Consider the following 18,221-nt stretch of genomic DNA (forward strand, 5'->3'; position numbering starts at 1 on the left):
CAGTCTTTAGTGTTCTCTTAATACCATAGACAGCTACTTAGTATAAGCTTAATATCCATGACATAAACGTGTCCTGGGCGGGGAGAGTCCAGCTCATTTGACGTCAGGAGGGAAACTGTTTAGGGGCAGAGCCACGGGGCGTCTCCCTGAACAGCGAACCGAAACCCGGTAACAAGATCCCTTTTACACCCCGGACACATGAACCCAGAGTGGTTTATCGGTTTATCACATCCATGGTAGCCGCTGTTATTTTGGAGACTTCCGCGACACACTGGGCGTCATGCGTAGACAGTAAAGGCGTCACGCAGCTGTGGAAAAACACCGGATACGACTTCCGTTGAGAAGTCGGACGCCCGGGGTGAACCGTTTCAGTCGATATTTACTCGAAGGCAGCGGCATGTAGTAGGTCAGTTGTCATGTATGTTAAGGATGTGTTTTAGCATTTACTGTGTGTCTTTGGCGCCACATTTAAGCTGTGTTTGACGCAGCGGCTTGTTGACCGGTATGATAAGTACACATGTGGGTCGACAGTAACGCTATTGTTTACCATAGACCGTATATAAGCTGTTTACTCAGTCTTGTCAATGTCATTTTTAATCAAGACACAAGTTGCAGAGGCTGTAGACCAGACCAGTTTGTCACGTTGATAGAAGAAAAAGCTAGGTTTCCAGCATAAACCGTATTAATATTAACAGTCTATGGTTTCCAGTCTTTCTGCTAAACTAAGCTAGCAGTCCCATTGCTGTAGCTTCAGGGTAAATGAAAGGGTTCAATCTTCTCATCGAACTCTCAGAAAGTGTCTCAAAATGTCAAACCGTTTCTTTAACAACATATTCAGCAGGTTAACTTCATTGACGTGTGTCACCTCTTACTTTCTTGTCAAAAAAATGTACTGTAAAAAATGACAACAAATTACAAAATCACAATTTCCCAAAGTTCAACTCGACATCTTCAGATCCCTTATTTAGTTTAACTAACGTTAATTGTTTGAAACATAAAGGTATTCTGTATACTATCGCATAAGCAGCACATCCTCACAATTTATAAGATGAAGTATCTATTATCAAAATTGTTCGTTTAAATCGATTAATCAACTAATCATTTCACCTATATGTCCCACCTACAAAGTTCCCAAGTTTTTTTTTTTTTTTTTTTTAAACCATGGCACTCCTTCTATTCCTATAGACAGTTACATGATCCATCCTGCATTACATTTTTACAATCTTTTTAATATCCTGCAGCAATTACAAGTCAAACTGTATACCACAGAAAGTTGCTTAGTGTTACAACAGGACATTAAAACAGCTGAGCACCACAGTCATGCTATGAATCCTTGCAGCAGTATTAGTTTCTTTTGTCAGGGAGCAGATGTGCTAGTTGGAGCTACCACACACTTATTATTCAGTACATGTAGCCTTCTGTCTTCTCTTTAGGCCCTAGAAGTACTCGCCTGTTAAGTGTGGTGGCCTTTCCTGAGCCTGATGTCCTTTTTACCATGTTAGTTTGATCAGTGGCTGACTAATAATAAAACACCAGGTCATGCTTTGATTTACTGCTAATCACAGGCTCATTCAACTGAGCCAGATTCCCCACCCCCCGAGACAGGTTTTACTGAGCTGAAGGATTCATCCCACTTAGTGGTTTACTAGTTTTGTTCACTGTGGTAGAGGGGACACCAAAGACCTGCGATTGTTGTAAAAGCTTCCATTGCCCCACCTTAGCCCAAATCCAACTGTGCTGTCTAAACAAGCCAGCAGGCTGCGTTGATGGGACTGTTCTGTTCCTGTAAATCATTAAAGCATGACAGATGTGTGACAGATGTGGGGGTAGGAGGTGGACTGGGTAGGGTCAAATAAGCAGGCTTTGCAGTGGTGGGAATCTGTTTGAAACTGCTCCACCAAAGCACGTGCAAATAGCTGGTAAGCTGCTGTGTGCAAATGAAATTTCAGCAAAGTGGGCTTTTAGCGTAGACAGAAGGCTTTTAGAGGTATTTACGGGTATTGTCTTACACTTCATGTCTCTTATCTGCCAATTATTTGTCTCTGAATCCTACTTAATCTAAAACATAAATGTCAGTAACGGTACCAATAAACTTTTATAATATGATAGGCTGTGAGGCTGTCCATCATGAAGAAGCGAGCCTACAAGGTACTGAAGGAAGAGGAGACCTTGTGCTGCTGTGAGTATGTAAACAGACTCGGAGAGCGCAGTCATGTGGTAGCCTGCTGCTGTGACTGTGAGGACCTGGATGATGCCTGTGACAGGTGAGAGACATTAAACTGAAAAACTCTGGGGCTGCAACTTATGATTATTTTTACTTGACATTTGATCTACTGTATTGGCTATGTCAGAAAACTGATGCCCTTTACAATTTTGTGGAGCCTCAAGTGGCATCTTCAAATTGCTTGTTTTATCCGGAGAACAGCCCAAGACCCATAGATATTTAAATTACAATGATATAAAACCGCGGAAAACAGGAAAGCCTGATATTTGACAAGCTAGAACCAGCAAATGCTTGACATTTTTAGCCCTGCTTGTTCATTGCGATGACAATGTTGGTCTGTAGGTTGGTCAGTAGGATCACCACTTTGATCCAGACTGAAATATCTCAACAACTATTTGATGAATTGCCTTGGAATTCTTTACATTCATGTCCCCAGAAGAAGAACCCTACCTGCTTTGGTGATTCTCAGCACTTTTTCCTCTAGCACCAACAGCAGGTCAAAGTTCTCAAGTGCAGACATTCCTGTTCCCTCAGGATGAATTGTGATCATTTTGGTGATCCCCTGACTTTAGCATGCTAAAGCAGGATAGTTAACTTCATACTTGCTAAACAGCTAGCTGTGTAGTCATTGTGCATTTGTTAGCATGCTGACGGTCACATTTAGTTCAAAGCAGCATTTCGAGTACAACCTCAGAGAGCTCTTATATTAACGTGACCTTGAAGTTAATGGGATGAAGGTTTGCTCATTTGGTGGCTTTACCAGGTAATGAAGAAGTTGTTGATCACCTGAAGTAAACATATTTCACCTCTTTTTTTTTTACTCTTTCAGGTTTATGAAGAGGGAGCCTCAGAAACCTGAATCCCTGTCTCATGTGGCTGAAGTCTTCACAGACCGGATTCGTGTGCCCTGGCTATGGGGTGGAGCCCGAAAAGTTGACCTGACCATCATCCCTCCTCTTATTCTCCTCCCGGTCCTGCTGCACTTAGCTGCTTTCCACTTCCTGCTTGGCATGGCAATTCTGATAGCTCTGCCTGGCCTGGTGCTGTGGTACTACTATTTCACCCACCGCAAGAAAGGACAGACACTCTTCTTCCTCAGCCTGGCACTCTTCTCCCTGGCGTACATGTACTACTTGTTCATCACTAATGTGCTTCCCAGAGGGGATGTTAGCCTGGTCCAGCTAGCGGTGGTAACTGTAGGGGTCATACTTACCCTGGGAGCTCTTGTCCACACCAAGAGAGGACCCGGAATTGTGCGGCCAAACAAAGAGGCCGTCCACAGCACGGTGACGTATTATAGTCCTCCGGCAGACAGAGACCCTGTCATCAACGGGGGGAGGCAGGACATGACGATGACCGTAGCCAACCGGGCGGGATGGTCGGAGCACACGGGAGTGGAGCTGAAGGAAAGCAGCCAAAGGAACTGGTGTCCGGTGTGCAGAGTGGTGCGGCCCCCGAGGGCGGGACATTGTCGGATCTGTGGTGTCTGCGTGCTGCGTCTCGACCACCACTGTGTCTGGTGGGTTCCATTAAAATGCCTCTCACTTGGCCTGTCATCACTGTTTCTTCCACTTTGTCTCACATCTCAAACACTGAGGTTGTCTCGTTGTCATCTGCTCGTCTTTTCTATACAAACTATTCAATAAATCAAAAAAAAAGAAAGTCCTTTTTAATTTTCAAAACAATGCTCTTAAATGTCTTTCTTCCCAGGATACGTAATCAGCTCAAACTGAATGAGTTTGTCCTGTTCACACCTGCTGTGTCCTTTATTAACCATATTTGTATGTTGTGTTGAGCCACCATCACACACTCATATTAATTACAGCCACAAGTGAACAGTTCATTGCTATCATCCACTCCTACACATATATGTGTGGTCCTGCATGTGTGTAGTGTAGTGTAACCCTGGTCTCAGTACAATGTTTTGTCTGCCTGTGTGTGTGTGTGTGTGTACTTGTGTGTTTGTGCTCCCTCCGTCGGTGCCCGGGTAGGATAAACAGCTGTGTGGGTCAGGTCAATCACCGCAGCTTCCTGCTTACACTCGTCCTCTTCCTGTTGACGTCCCTGTACGGGATCAGCCTGGTGCTTCAGAGTGTGTGTCCAAATCAACACCTCCTCACCGCCCTGCTCTACTGCCCGGGGGTCTACGACCAGTACAGGTACTGAGAGCAAAGATCTCCCCCTCTTACACTCTGGGCTGGGTAACTTTAACTTAATATTCCCTTAAAGTTACAATTTACCTAATTCTGAAGCCCCATTATTCTAATGATATAGGTTTAATTTAAAAACAATAGACCAATTCTTTGTGTTGCTTTTATCCCATTTATTGTTATGTTCCCAGGTTAGAAGCTTTTGGGTCAGTTTGGGTAAAAAAAAAAAAATCAGATGTTTATAAATCCTTCATAGAAACTATAAATGTAACGATGAGAAAGAAAATTATAAAAAGAATATATATCTCTCAGGTCTTAATACAAGCAAGTAGAGTCTGACCCATACATTCACACTAATATTGATAAATATAAATTAATTACAGATATGGATATCGGTGTACACGTCAACAAGTAACAAGAACTTGCAGTACAGAAATGCCAAAGATACAGTTCATTTGTAATAATTGCATAATTTACACACGAGACCACTGACGAGTATTTTCCATTTACCATCTTTGCGTTGTTTCAGCTCTGCACTTTGCTTCACCTGTGCATGGTACAGCGGTATCGTGACCTGTGGGCTACTCCACCTGCTGGTGGTGCAGGTCATCAACGTCAGCTACAACGTAACTGAGCGTGAGGCACGCATAGCCCTGCGAGACAAAACCGCTCGCAGGGCCTACTGGGGACTCGTCGTGGACACCGGCGTCTACTCTCAAGGTTTCCGTGGGAACTGGGCAGAGTTCATGACCATGGGAGAAAAACTGAATCCACCCTCTCCCGTCCCAACAGAACTGGTGTAAGAGACCGTTACCCAACCCTGATTTTAAAACCCTAGACAGCATGGACATCCAGTAATAAAGTCTGCAGCAGCTTCATGAGTAGTAGCATTAAGTCTATGTTACATGTGAATGTACAGCATAGCACAGGAGATAACGAAAGGCTTTTAAAACAAAAACCTACAAAATGATAAATTCTGTTCTGTGACAAGTTGATGCTAACATCAGGAAAGACACCACAGTAACTGTAGAAAGCATTGTGTTGTCAAAGTGGTGTTGCTGTTCTTGTTCATGTCCAGTGGATGGCAGCATGGCTCGTTTTCACACTTCTGCCAGGACCTTTATCGCTGGGTTACTGCAGTTATTGATTTAGACTTTGACACAGCCATAAGTACAAACCCCGGATACATTCACACGAATGTCACTCACAACTGGAATCTCCTCTATGCAGCTGTATCTAGTCACACTGACCTTATCAATGTCTGCCAAACAAATATCACCGTTTCCTTCACATCTTCCCTGGACTTGTCTTTATGTCTCCTACATTCTAGTGCCTTGCTGGAAGTCGACATACAAGAAAAACGTAAGAATGAGTAATCTGTTCTGGTCCTCATAGGGACGTTTTTTTTCTGATCACGGCGTCAGCAACAAGATGACGCCTCTGGAGTTGGTCAGTCCTGCACAAAATGTGCAAAACATCTTTTCAAGGATGGTCTGTCTGCACACTCCTCCACAAACCCTTATCTGCAGTGTTCTCAAAGGAGGGAACCTGACCTGGATTTGTGAACTGTGTCATGGATATTAAATCACAGATGAATCAAACATCCTGGCGTGACATAATTAATGTTCTACAGCTCACCATTGCATTAAACATAATAAATGATTGGATAGTATGAATATGAATAGTGACTTTTATTCTCTTAGCTGGTTCAAACTGATTCCTGAATAAATTAAAAGCACATTAATGTAACATTTTTTGGTATCCTAAAAGGTTGAATGCATCCAGTTGTGTGTTTGTAAGAAATTAAATCTATATTAAATGAATGTGAGAAAGGTGCATGTGTATTCATTTTGTATTTGCATGTGTGTCCAGTTATGGAGATGTTTGTGTGTCGTCAGTGTGGGTGTGCAGTTTGTCTCCTACAGTGTCTGTTTCTCCCAGAGGCTTTACAGTGGATAGGAGCAGAAATCAGGCAGAACCGCAGTCACTCTCCGTCCCAGCTTCTCCCGCCGCTCCTCCCTCACTCTTTCCTTGCGCAGCAGACTGGGAAACTGCCTCCAGGCCAGCAAACATCGTCGCAGCACCCGTCTGAAGTGCAGACAGATGGAGGTACAGATGGGAAAAACAAGCTAGCAATAAGAAACTGAATTATAGGGACCTCTGGGTTGACAACACCTAATGAGTTTTCACATGATGTTTCTGGGGGCTTATTGACAATGGCAGCTGGGCAGCAGGTGGGAATTTGCCTGTGTGCTTTGGTCATTTAGGTGACAACTGAGAAGATAAAGTTTATTCTGACATTTTGTATCAATGACGGTGAAATCCTAGTTAGACCAGTGCTACAGAATTCATTAATTTTGTCCACAATGGGAAACAGAAGACCACATAATGTTATTAAGCACAATCTAAACCGGAATGTGTTTGCTGATTTAAAATGTATAATTTGTAAAACAATTTAAATGCAAATTAGAAAAGTTACCAAATGACTTTTTTCAGCCATGCTAGCAAATTGACTCTTAGGATGGCAATGACAGTCTGTGCATCACTTTATTTCAGACTGAAATATCTTGAGATCTATGGAGGGGATTGCCATCACATTTGGTTCACATAGGATGAATCTTATGTGATCCCCTGACTTTGCCATCAGCAAGTCAAAGTCTCCAGTGAACTATCTCAACATCAAGATGAAATGGTAAAATTGACATTCATGGTTCAATTTTTTTTTTGTTAATTAGCCAGGGCTAGAGACCAGTCAGGCTACAAACTGCTATGCCAGCTAGTTTAGCCATATTGAAGTTTCTACTTGAACACCACAACAGACAGAGTTTATAATCTAATGCATAGGCAGTTGCAGTGGAAAAGAGCAGAAGCTCTCACATTTCATATTGGTTAATGTTCAACAATGGCTTCTGCTCAAATATGAATGTTCCAGTTGGTAACCATTATCATATTCCGTAGTGTTTGTTCATGAATTAACTATTTTTATCGCAAGTCAATCTTGAAAGTCTTAACTTTCTTATTAGAATAGGCCTTAAAATATCTATAACATAAATGTTTTTTTTGTATTTTTGATACAAATCAAGGCATTGTGTTTTTTTCTAGCATACCGTAACCCAACTTCTCTTATATTACATTTAAACTCTTAAACTAAACAACAAATTAAACAAGCTGTTGAATTTAATTTGACATCCTGTTAGTTGGTCGTGTCCCTGGGGGAGCACACTGCAGCATCCACACACTGAACATATGGGAAAGTCACGGCTTGCAGACCTGTTATTGTGTTCCTGAGCCAGCTCCTGACGGTCCCACTCCACCAGCCTCTCCTGGGTCACATGGTCCAGCAACGCCACCAGAAACCTCCTCAGAGTGCGAGTGCGATAGAAACGCTCGGCTCTCTCCTGTTGAATCATCCGCCAGTCCTTGAGCTGAAACAGACGACATTCACTCAGAGATGGGGGCATTTTAGTGTGAAGTGATGAGGATGGCAAGTAGAAACTGGTCTAAACTTCTTTTTTCTTTAAAGAAAACATGATTGATAACAGGTAGAAGAGCTGATTAGGAAAAGAAGGTATTGCTCTAAATCTCTGGCAGAAGATGGGGAGACTGCAATCCTGATTGAGTAACTGTGTTTGTGTGTGTGCGGAGTGTACACACTTTTTTCCAGCAGCTTAAGCTCCTCCGAAGCAGAAAGTGCTGGTGCAGTTGGTCAGCAGAATCTTCCTTCTCAGTAAGAGACTCTCTTGCTGATTGCTGCCAGCCTAGTGTGCACCGCCCCAAGAGGAAGAGATTGTGATGACTCTCGGCCAGCTGGCAGGGATTGAAAAGAAAAACGTTGATGCACGCTGATGAATGCATCCAAACTGAATCATACGTACGTGCCAGGTTGGAACAATGGAGTGCTATCAAATGATGAAGCGCCTGTCTTCGACTGACTCTCACATTTAACAAAGAGGGTTTATATATAGCTGTGAAACATGTATGCACAAGAGTTTTTTGTGTGATGCTGTGCAAAGAGAGGAACATTTTGAAGATGAAATAATGATACTGTCAAGTTGTCACATGCTTTTGTTTGGATATGTTCCTACTGCCGCGTGTGTGTGTTACGTTTGCATGTTTAGATCAAGAGTTTAAGAGTGTTACTGGTTGCTGGGTATATATGTGTTTCATAGCTTAGGTCTTTTAAGCTGCAGAGTGAGTATATTTAACACAGCAGTCTGCTCATTGCGCAGTCTATTGAATGTGTTAAAGTAGGTTGCCTGTGGATACACAGCGTGTGATTTGTGATATTTTGTCATAATAACTAACTTTCTATAGCACTTCTGAAAATCAAAGTTCTTCACAATAAGGGAAAATACAGCACCAATGGACAGATATTATAAAAATGGAACAAAAAAAATCATCCCTTTAATGATAGAATGAATACATACTGTAAATCAGCCAAGAGCCAAATATTGTGCTTATTATGGCCTTTTTAGAAGTTATTTATACTATTGGTTAAAAAAAGTGTGTTATGAACATGTCAGAGCTTTAGTTAAGGGGAGTGACAAAGAAAAACGTGTATAATCTTCTTCGAATTGCTAAAATTTAAAACAGATTAGTCGTTATAATCAGATGGAAAACGATAAACAAGCTTTTTAGTATGAGAAAATTGGGAAGCATTATGTCCATCAAAGATTTGAATGATAAAAAGCTTTTCATTGCACACATTGCCTTTAAGCAACTGCCTCCAAGTCAGATAGCAGACGCACATGCAGCACTCCATGCAAAAGTCTTTAACGTTTTTATTATTCAAATCCATGGCGTGGACTTGGATTTACCCTTGTAGGTCAAAGTCTCCTTCTACTTTTTGATTTTGAAAATCAAAGAAACATCAAGAGCACCTCCTGGGTTCTTAAAATGTTGAGTTAGAGGACCAAGGGCAAGTTAAATATGGCTGATAACACTCTACTGCTGTAGCTGGCGACTGAAATAGACAAGCCCAGTGATTCACCTGTATGTTGGCTTGTCTGAGCTGAATGAGACGTTTCCATGGCGCCAGGCCTCGCCGTAGCAGCAAGTTTCTGTGGTAGTGTTGGTGGGCCAGCTTCAGGAGCTCCTGTTGCCTTTTCAGTTGCCTCTGTTTTTCCTCTTCCCTCTGCACGCACGCACACACACACACACACACACACACACACACACACACACACACACACACACACACACACACACACACACACACACACACACACACACACACACACACACACACACACACACACACACACACAGAAAGAAAGAAGTGACATTATACATGACGCTCAGTGTTACCGCTTTCTGTATTTTGACTGATGTTTTTGGGAACATCCATAAAATATGAATCTCACCTCTATTTCCTGCCTTTTCTCCTCCCTCTTCTTTTCAGCAGCTTTGCGTTTCTCCTCCTCCTCCTCTCTCTGTCTCTGCTCCTCAGCAGCTTTCATCTCAGCCTGAAGAGTTTAATTACATTTTTTACTACAAAACAGTTTGGAGGTCCAGAAAACCAACTTGTCAGTCTCTTACCAGTTTTTCCTCTTCCTTCTTTTTCTTTAGTCCCTCAATCTCCTTCCTTCGCTCTGCACGTTGACGTGAACGGGCCTCCATGGCTTCAAAGGGAGGGAGACGGATGAGTTGAGCACAAGGTATTCCTCTGGTACAACAGAGTCTCAGAAGTGGATATGTTGATGTTTATGTATGTATGCTTCAGCCTTCATATTCTGAACACGTAGGCCTAACTGGAAGGAAAACATATGTGCTACTGTTGTCAGACTATAGATCTATAGGCTTTTATTATTATTTAATTGTTTTGTCTCCATATGCATGAGAGAGCTACAGCATTCTATGTTTGGAAGATGATATGTACCTGCTGTGTGTTTATAATATATGTGTATGTGAGTTTGTGTATTTTGTCCTCTGCGTTTAAGCTCTCAGAGTGAAGGACCTTGCGGACTGACCCGTGATGATTGGATGGTGGCGTGTCTGTCGTGTGATAGCTTCCCTTGGAGGTGCACAGAGACTGTCAGGTTCTCCGGTAACTCTCGGTGCCCTTCAACAATCACAGCGAGAAGCACAGAAACACAGCTCCGTCATTATAAATTTCTCTGCATATTCACATCTTTCTGATCCTTATCGGGCAAACTTTATTCAGATAGGTATCGAACCAATCAAACTCAACCGACATGCGTCAGACATCCATAAATTAATTTTAGTGGGAGGTGAAGGGCAGAGCGTTTTGCTTTTACTCATGAAAACTATATGTTCAAGGTTATTTAGACTTCTGGGAAAGCATCTGTAATCACATGAATATCTTTTTTTTTTTAAGATAATTTTTTGGGCTTTTCCGCCTTTAATTGACAGCACAGCTAGGTGAGAAAGGGGAGAGAGAGGGGGAAGACATGCAGGAAATCGTCACAGGTCGGATTCGAACCCTAGACCTCTGCGTCGAGGAATAAACCTCTAAGTATATGTGCGCCTGCTCTACCCACTGATCCAACCCGGCCACATTACATAAATATCTAATTATAAGAACTATTAATGTACAAAATATTGGCTTTTGCACAATCTCCTGCTCCTCTGCTCTCTAAGCTTTAAAATTCTGTATCTGACTGTATATACTCCTACATGACTTGTATTTAAAAAGAAAAGCTATTAACGGATGACTTTCACCCCAATTTACTGTACCTCGGTGTAGCTCCTGAAAACAATAAGTGCCTGTACTATTCTAGACATTTGAGATTTTTCTGTAAAAGCCAATGTTTACCCACTGGGGTGTACACAGACAATGTCCTGCCAATATTAGTCTGCACTGTAGAAAGAGAAGTAAGCTAAGCTTAGTGATTTTTCATCATCTAAAGACGAAGTTTTAGAGCTAACAGCACGTTTGGGATGTGTATAAATGGAGAAAGTCCAGGGGGTTGAAATGAGAGGCCGGGCTAAGACTATATACACATCGTTCACTATACTTGTACCCAAAATGTCCATATTCCTAATCTATTTTTTAACCTTTTAGTATCACATTATTGGGCCTTTTTTATGCTATTTTAACTATTTGAGCCTGTAATTAATTATTTTAGGGGAACAGTAAACAAGGTGCAAATGGCCAAAAAGTCACTATGACTTTCGATCTACACCCAGACCCACTGGACCAACATTGAATGGTGATAGCTCCCTGACTAACTAACTAAACAATGCTATTGTTGCTGAAATTAGTTTTACAAGTCACCCTTATTATAAAGTTAAAAAGTTGTAATATTGGCTTTATTAACAGTTAAAAAATAATTTACTTATGGCTTAGAAATCAGTTACCATTACTGAGGACAACATTTGGGTTGCCAGGTTGTAAACAATCTATCCTTCTCCAGTATGTAAACCACCATAAAAGTGCAGCAGGATATCTGGACATCCTTTAATCAAGTATTTATTCACATTTATAACTGCAGACTTGATTGATTACTATGCAAACCCTTGATTAATCACGCATTAACATGTATAACTGCAGAATTGTTGGTTTCTTACCCTTAATGAATGACTTATGAACATTTACACATGCTGCCTGAATGGCTCATTAGAAGGTGAGAAGCACACAAACTGGTAACCCAAATGTTGTTCTTATTAGTTGCTTACAACTGACCAATAAAGCAGTGGTAAAAGGTTTATCAATTAGTTACAGCTTATAAACGGTTTATAAAGGGTGATGTATGAGAGAGTGGTGAATATGATACTCACACATCTGGAGTTTTTGTGCCTTACATTGTGCAGTGGGCCTTCCTCTGATCTGTGCGGTCAAAGTTGAGGCTCTTTGGTCTCAAGCCTCCAATTATTGATTGGTGCTTGAGCCGTGTGGTTTTCTCCATTTCCAGCTCCGACCCCGCCACACTCTGCTCCTCCTTCAGCCGTACAATCTGCTCTTGCTGCTCCTTCAAAAGCTTCCTCTGCTGTGTGATGATCTGCTGCTGGGCGGCGTGTCTGTTCTCAAACTTGCTGCCCGGCGGCACTGTGCTTTTTGAACAGGTAAAGCCGCCGCCCTCACATCTCTGCTGTGCCCCTTGGAGCTCAGCAGCAGTCGGTGCTGCATGCTGTCGGGTCACCTGCCATGGCTGAGTGGGCTGGGCCACAGCACCCACAGGAGTCTTATTCTGATGTACTGCAGAGGCATTGGGGGCTGAAGTGCTTGACCTGTGGTGCTCTCCCTACAGAGATGAAAACAGAGCAGATATGAAGATTGTAATAGGCTATATATGAAAGAAATTCCCCTTAAGGGAGATAATATAGATACAGTATTTCAGTCCAATTTAATCTTCACTGAGCTCCGGAAACCCTGATATATACGTAGCAGGAGCCTGAGAGCAAGTATATCCTCTTTATTGACCCCTCTAGCAACTCCAACTTTATCTCCTGTTCCGTTTCTACTGTCCCTCGAGCTCTGTTCCACTATCCTACACCACTTATTTCTCTCTAGTATTCTTTCCATCTGCTCTATACATTCCCGTCCCCTATACATTAACACCACTCTTTTCTTGCTCTCACTCTCCAGAGTTGTGAATATTTCAGCAGGAAAAGTTTTTCTTCCTGGTTGACTTACTGAGAAAGGTTCAGGTCATCCCAGGCAATAAGAAGATTTGGAAAACAATTATTATTCAATTTAAGTCCCAAACGTATTAACAGTATTGCCTAAGTAATATTAGCCTTTATCACCACCTGCCAAGGATAGGGCTGACGTTTGAGCCATGATTCCACTCAGTGTTTAAAAATGTGATATGCCAGGTTGTTCTCAGTGGGAAGCATCAACAAAGATGTTTAACTATTACATTTTACACTTTGCATTGTTGCTAATGATATGAGGATTTGTGAGTGCACTTCTCACCTTTTTCGTTGTCTCTGGTTGGTTAGATGCCTCAGGTTGCGCCATAATTGGCTGATAAATTGGGGTTTCTGTAGCCTTGAGTTTGCCTGTTGACGCAGCATTGATTAAGGCAGCCATCTTGCGCCGGGTCTCCTGCTGCTGGGCTAAAAGCTCTCGTTGTTCCTTCTCCATCCGACACCATAGCTGCCACTCATTCAGACATCGCCGAAGCAACCGCCTTCGGTCACTCTCCACAGCCAGCTGACATCGCCTGGAGGAGGGAACAGGTGTGATTGTAGTTTTACCCCTCAGTTATTGCTTGATTGGGGTAACAGAAATGATGGAGGGTGTCTTCTAGAAATACTGCCATCATTAATAATTCATTTTGAATATAGGTTGTAATTTACATTGTAGAATTTGTGGTAAATGGCAAGCTTTATACAATGATGGGTTATCAGGACCTTTTAACGTAATTCCTTTGAGGTTCTTGCCTGTTTTCAGCTCGTAGATCCTCCTCTGTTCTCGCCACCTCTCGCTGCTGTTGTTCTGCCCACACCACTGCCCGCCACGCTCGCCAGGCTCTCAGCTGCCGCTTCCAGTCACAGAGGGCCATGGCTTTACCTAAGCGTAGCCTTCTGGCCAACACCACTGAATACCATTTAGAGAAATGCCTCTGCAGACACTAAAACATGCAAAACATGTACAAACATGCATGCCCACAAGTTAGAGAACTGACATTGATACATTTGCTGTACCAACCTGCAAGTACAGGTACAGTACAGGAACCAACCTTGAGATTACCCATGAGAACCATGGTTTGAATTTTCTGTTCTTTATAAAGTTTCTCTGTGTCCTGCGGCTGCTGTTTTGTGGGAAGTGGAGGAGCTGACTGGAGGCTTCTGGCTGCCCTTTGCCCTTCCACTCTCTCCCTTTCCCTGTGGAATAACCATACATACACTTCTTAGTCTACCAGGGGCCCATAAAGAATAGCAGTCATCTCTAAAAGTTGCAGTAAATAAATCTTTTTTTGGGTGTGTATAAACAAACATACTAAACACGAATATGTGGTCTTTCATAATTGTACACCGAATCTCCTGGAATTTTCCCAATTGGTAATTTTTCCCTTGCCAATCTCTGTTACATTTTTCATTAGATTTTCAGAATTTAAATTCAGTAGAAATACCTTAATGACAAAACTAATGCCCTGTAATACAATCGTAAAACATTTTAGCTAGCATCATGGCTCTATAAATGGCAATGACGGCTGATTCAGTCCACCACTTTGGTCCAGACGGAAATATGTGGACAGTTTTTGGATGGACTGCCATTAAGTTTTGTACAGACATTCATGATCCCCAGATGATGAATCCCCTGACTTTTCCTTTAGTGCCACAGGTTGACAATTGTGGTTCTGAGTGAAATGTCTCCGCAACTATTTTTAACAACTTTTCATCTAGCACCATCATTAGGTCGAATTTCTAATTTATCCAATACTTTGGTTTATGACCAAAAACCTACAAATCCAATTACATTCTCATCAGCCTCAGATGATGGTGAACATGGGAAACATTATACCTCCTAAACATCACCATGTTAGCATTGTCATGTTTGCATTTAGTTCAAGGCACCGCTGTACAAGTATATCTGAAGGTCTGTTTTTTATTTCCGCATGGTGACAGCCATTGATCGCTTTTAACAAAGAATGTTGTACCTTGGCTGGTACACACTTTGTAAGAGATGACACAGCTGTCTCACGGTGCTGGACATGAGCTTGTGTGCAATGCCCTTCACAGGGACACTTCTGCAATACTCATTTGAGTCAGAGAGCTGGCTTACTTCTCAATAGGTTACCATTAATCCATTCAATCCACTATAGGAAGGTGGAAGAGGCAAGCTCACGTACGATGCAATCACACAGGAGACTGGGGGTTATTTCATATTTGGGCGATAAGCACTTCAGCACAGGCTGGTGGTTGCCGTGGATACCATACCTCTGTCGAACCAGCTGTTCCAGGCCTCTCCTCTCCTCCATCTGGTGTCGCAGTCTCACCATCTCCTGCTGCACCATCTCCTCCTGTCTGCGTCCCTGCTGCTTCTTCCTTGTGTCCTCCACTCGCTCCCTCCTCTTTGCCTCCTCTATGGCACCCCGCCGGGCCTCCCGCTCTCTCTGTTGCCTCTGCCTTTCAGCCTCCTGCCGGGCCCTGTTCTCTCGCACCTTCAGTGGCAATCAGTAGCAATTAGTTTTAAGTGAGAACACGACATGGGTGCCCATCATTCTACTCACGGTGACAGTTTCCCTACCCACAGCATTCACACCTCTTATCTCGAGAAAACTGAGGTTCACTTTGGTCACATACCTGCAGGTGTCGTGCTTCCATGGTGACAGTCGGATCTCTGAACTTCTTCCTTGTTTGTCCAACATCCAGCGCCAGTTCCTCCATCACTCCAGAGTCCACCACCTCTTGCTCCATCAGGTCCTGTAGGAAGCTGTTAACTGCACTGTGCTCTTCCTCCTCGGCCAGGCAGTTGTACAGATCTTTGCACGAGTGAAAAAGAAATATTATAACTGAGGAGTTTTTAAAAGGACTGTACCAGTGATTTTATGTTTTATACCATTAACATTTGTGCTGTAAATTACTGCAGACAGATTTGCAAAGCATACGTTTTCAGATTGATTTGTTGCCCTTTCAGTTCATTTCCCCATGATGTGGAAATCAACGCGCTGAGACTCAAAACACTTGCTTGAGATAATCTTTTACAGAAAGCATTTAGACATACACACATATTATATATGTTCTCTATTGTTTAACTCTATTGTAGTGCAGTTAATAGTATTGTTTTCAAAACTCAAGGAAACTCCTACATCTAAGATGTGGAAGTCACTTGTTGAAAACCATTGCATTCACAAGTTATGTTGTAGGAATGTGAAACCGAAAATACCAAAAGACAGGACATTGTGAAAGGAAATTGAAATTTGGTAGCCTCTTTGGCAGTTTGGCATTTAACTCTGAAGTCTTAAAATTCAGACCTTGAATGCACAAACAATGAAGAAAACAAAAGAAGAGAAATACACTATGATAACTTAACTTTGACAAAAAAAAGAAAGTTTATAAAATGCTCACGGTGATCAATTTCTAATCTCAAGCAAATTCAACATCTCTGCAGTGAAATAAATTCTAATCCAAATCAGTGAGTTGGAGTTAAGATTACATGATGATGACTTCCTTTGTGGTGAACTAGTCCTTTAAAGGTGTTCTGCTCCAACCTTTGACGTATTTAACTACAAACCCTAGCTTTAACTGGTCTTGATTAATTCAAATAAAAAGGTTAGTTGGATAGGTTACATAGTTTTTGTCATGCTTTGTACCATCAAAGTTGCAGTAGTTAAGGGCGGCAGGCTGAGCACTAGCCAGTGCAGCAGAGCTTCTCCTCTCACTGGAGCACATCAGGTCATCTTCCTCCTCCGTCTCCAGTTCCAGTCGCAACTTACTGCTCAGCCAATCACCAAGAAGAGCCTGAGCTGCAACAAGCAATCACCCAAATATCATTGTTCAGTCTGCTGTTGCTGCACAGGATCAACTCTGTTATATAGGTGACATTTCTCTAGAGACCTCTATTATTTTTTTATAGACTGACCTACCTTCGCTGTAAGCTTCATCATGATCTCTTATCTGCTCAGTGCTTTGCAATGGTACAGCTAGGCTGTTGTGTCCTAAATGAGGTTTCTTGTGGGGGAAGACTTCCGATACAGCAAACTCGGAAGCCACCTCCACGCGCTGAAGACAAAGAAAAACTATTGATTGTTTTCATTATCAGTTAATGTGATGATTATTCAATTACTTAGTTAGTGCCCATCAGTCAAAGGTGTCATCTTCAAATAGCTTGTTTTTTACCACTAACAGTCCAAAACCCAAAAGAATACATGCAATGATACAAAAATGCATCATGAAAATACACATGCACACAGCTGCAAATAAGTTCTTTCACCTTCCTCCACTGATCGATGTCACCATTCTTCACATGAATCTGTTATTGGAAGAAAAAATAAAATAATTTCAAGTGTAAGCTGATAGTGTTTTGCAAAAGAGATCACAGGGCCCATGAAAATGCCCGGCCAAGCTCACAGACACAGACACCTTGAGCTGTGGGCTCAGCCCACAGCTTCAGGTGTCTGAATGCCTGATGTCTGCTGATTATTTCACAGGTCTGTCTCATCTGACAGGAGACATATGAGACTGCAGGCATGAGTATCTAAGAAAGGTCATCTGTATGACATTTCTAAGCCATCCTCTGACATGAGCCACCTTCATCCGTAGTAATAACATTGATGCTGTGCTTCTTCTTCATGCATAAATCCAATAGGACCCTTTTGTACAATTATGTTATATCTCTAGGGGATTTGATAATCCCGGGGAAAGGTCTAAAAAGTGAAAATAGTTGGAAAATATATTTTATGTAAGAGAAAGTGTTGAGGTGAACCTGAATGTATTATCTAGAATTGGCGGCCACATTTTAATTCCTTTTCCCCCAATTAGAATTGGAAGCCGATATCTTTCAATTTTACGAAGACAAAACTTACCTTGTCTGCAGTTTTACTCTTGCCGAGCCTCCTCCACCTAAACAGGTGAGGATTGTGACCTGGGAATGTCATAATCTGTTTAGTTATAGACCGCTGCTACTATAATATATGCGCAAACATAACTACTCTTCTACCAACAGCCACAAAAGCCAACTATTTTACTATTTCAACAAAAAGTGTTCAGAAGTCGGCTCAAAGAACCCCCCACCACGCAAGACCTGTACACATAACTGCCGTCGATTTGATCACATGCGATTCTGGGTAATGTAGTAAATTAACAATTTTTTTATAGACTATCTGTTGCGTCAGCAAAGCATTTTAGGACTACATGGCCCACTACACCTTGTTTGTGGTTTTTGGTAACCATAGCAACGCTGCTCACTTCTCTAAATGTGCCTTATTTGCTTTTAA

The 18,221-nt window shown here is 42.1% G+C and overlaps 2 protein-coding genes across 3 annotated transcripts; one reads left to right on the forward strand and one right to left on the reverse strand.

Annotated features, from left to right (window-relative positions):
• The first annotated feature begins 48 nt into the window (after positions 1 to 48).
• Positions 49 to 6,210, forward strand: zdhhc23b (zDHHC palmitoyltransferase 23b). 2 transcript variants are annotated; one of them, XM_028568948.1, is made up of 6 exons: positions 49 to 168; positions 2,110 to 2,264; positions 3,054 to 3,743; positions 4,216 to 4,383; positions 4,904 to 5,173; positions 5,705 to 6,210. In XM_028568948.1, the coding sequence occupies exons 2-6, from the start codon at positions 2,128 to 2,130 to the stop codon at positions 5,748 to 5,750; spliced, it is 1,311 nt and encodes a 436-aa protein (XP_028424749.1). In that variant the 5' UTR covers positions 49 to 168; positions 2,110 to 2,127; the 3' UTR covers positions 5,751 to 6,210. The 2 variants fall into 2 exon arrangements, with proteins under 2 accessions (XP_028424749.1, XP_028424748.1); XM_028568947.1 differs by having other exon boundaries at positions 50 to 406; positions 5,705 to 6,197.
• ccdc191 (coiled-coil domain containing 191) lies at positions 4,552 to 18,107 on the reverse strand. The gene is made up of 17 exons (XM_028568946.1): positions 17,811 to 18,107; positions 17,219 to 17,257; positions 16,872 to 17,007; positions 16,599 to 16,751; positions 15,589 to 15,767; positions 15,223 to 15,446; positions 14,022 to 14,166; positions 13,693 to 13,913; positions 13,253 to 13,502; positions 12,139 to 12,578; positions 10,344 to 10,435; positions 9,913 to 9,995; positions 9,738 to 9,839; positions 9,365 to 9,508; positions 8,029 to 8,181; positions 7,645 to 7,799; positions 4,552 to 6,462 (listed from the first exon to the last, which is right to left on the reverse strand). The coding sequence occupies exons 1-17, from the start codon at positions 17,880 to 17,882 to the stop codon at positions 6,321 to 6,323; spliced, it is 2,730 nt and encodes a 909-aa protein (XP_028424747.1). The 5' UTR covers positions 17,883 to 18,107; the 3' UTR covers positions 4,552 to 6,320.
• Positions 18,108 to 18,221: the final 114 nt, after the last annotated feature.

This window comes from Perca flavescens, chromosome 22, assembly GCF_004354835.1.
Source record: "Perca flavescens isolate YP-PL-M2 chromosome 22, PFLA_1.0, whole genome shotgun sequence".
Lineage (NCBI taxonomy): Eukaryota > Metazoa > Chordata > Actinopteri > Perciformes > Percidae > Perca > Perca flavescens.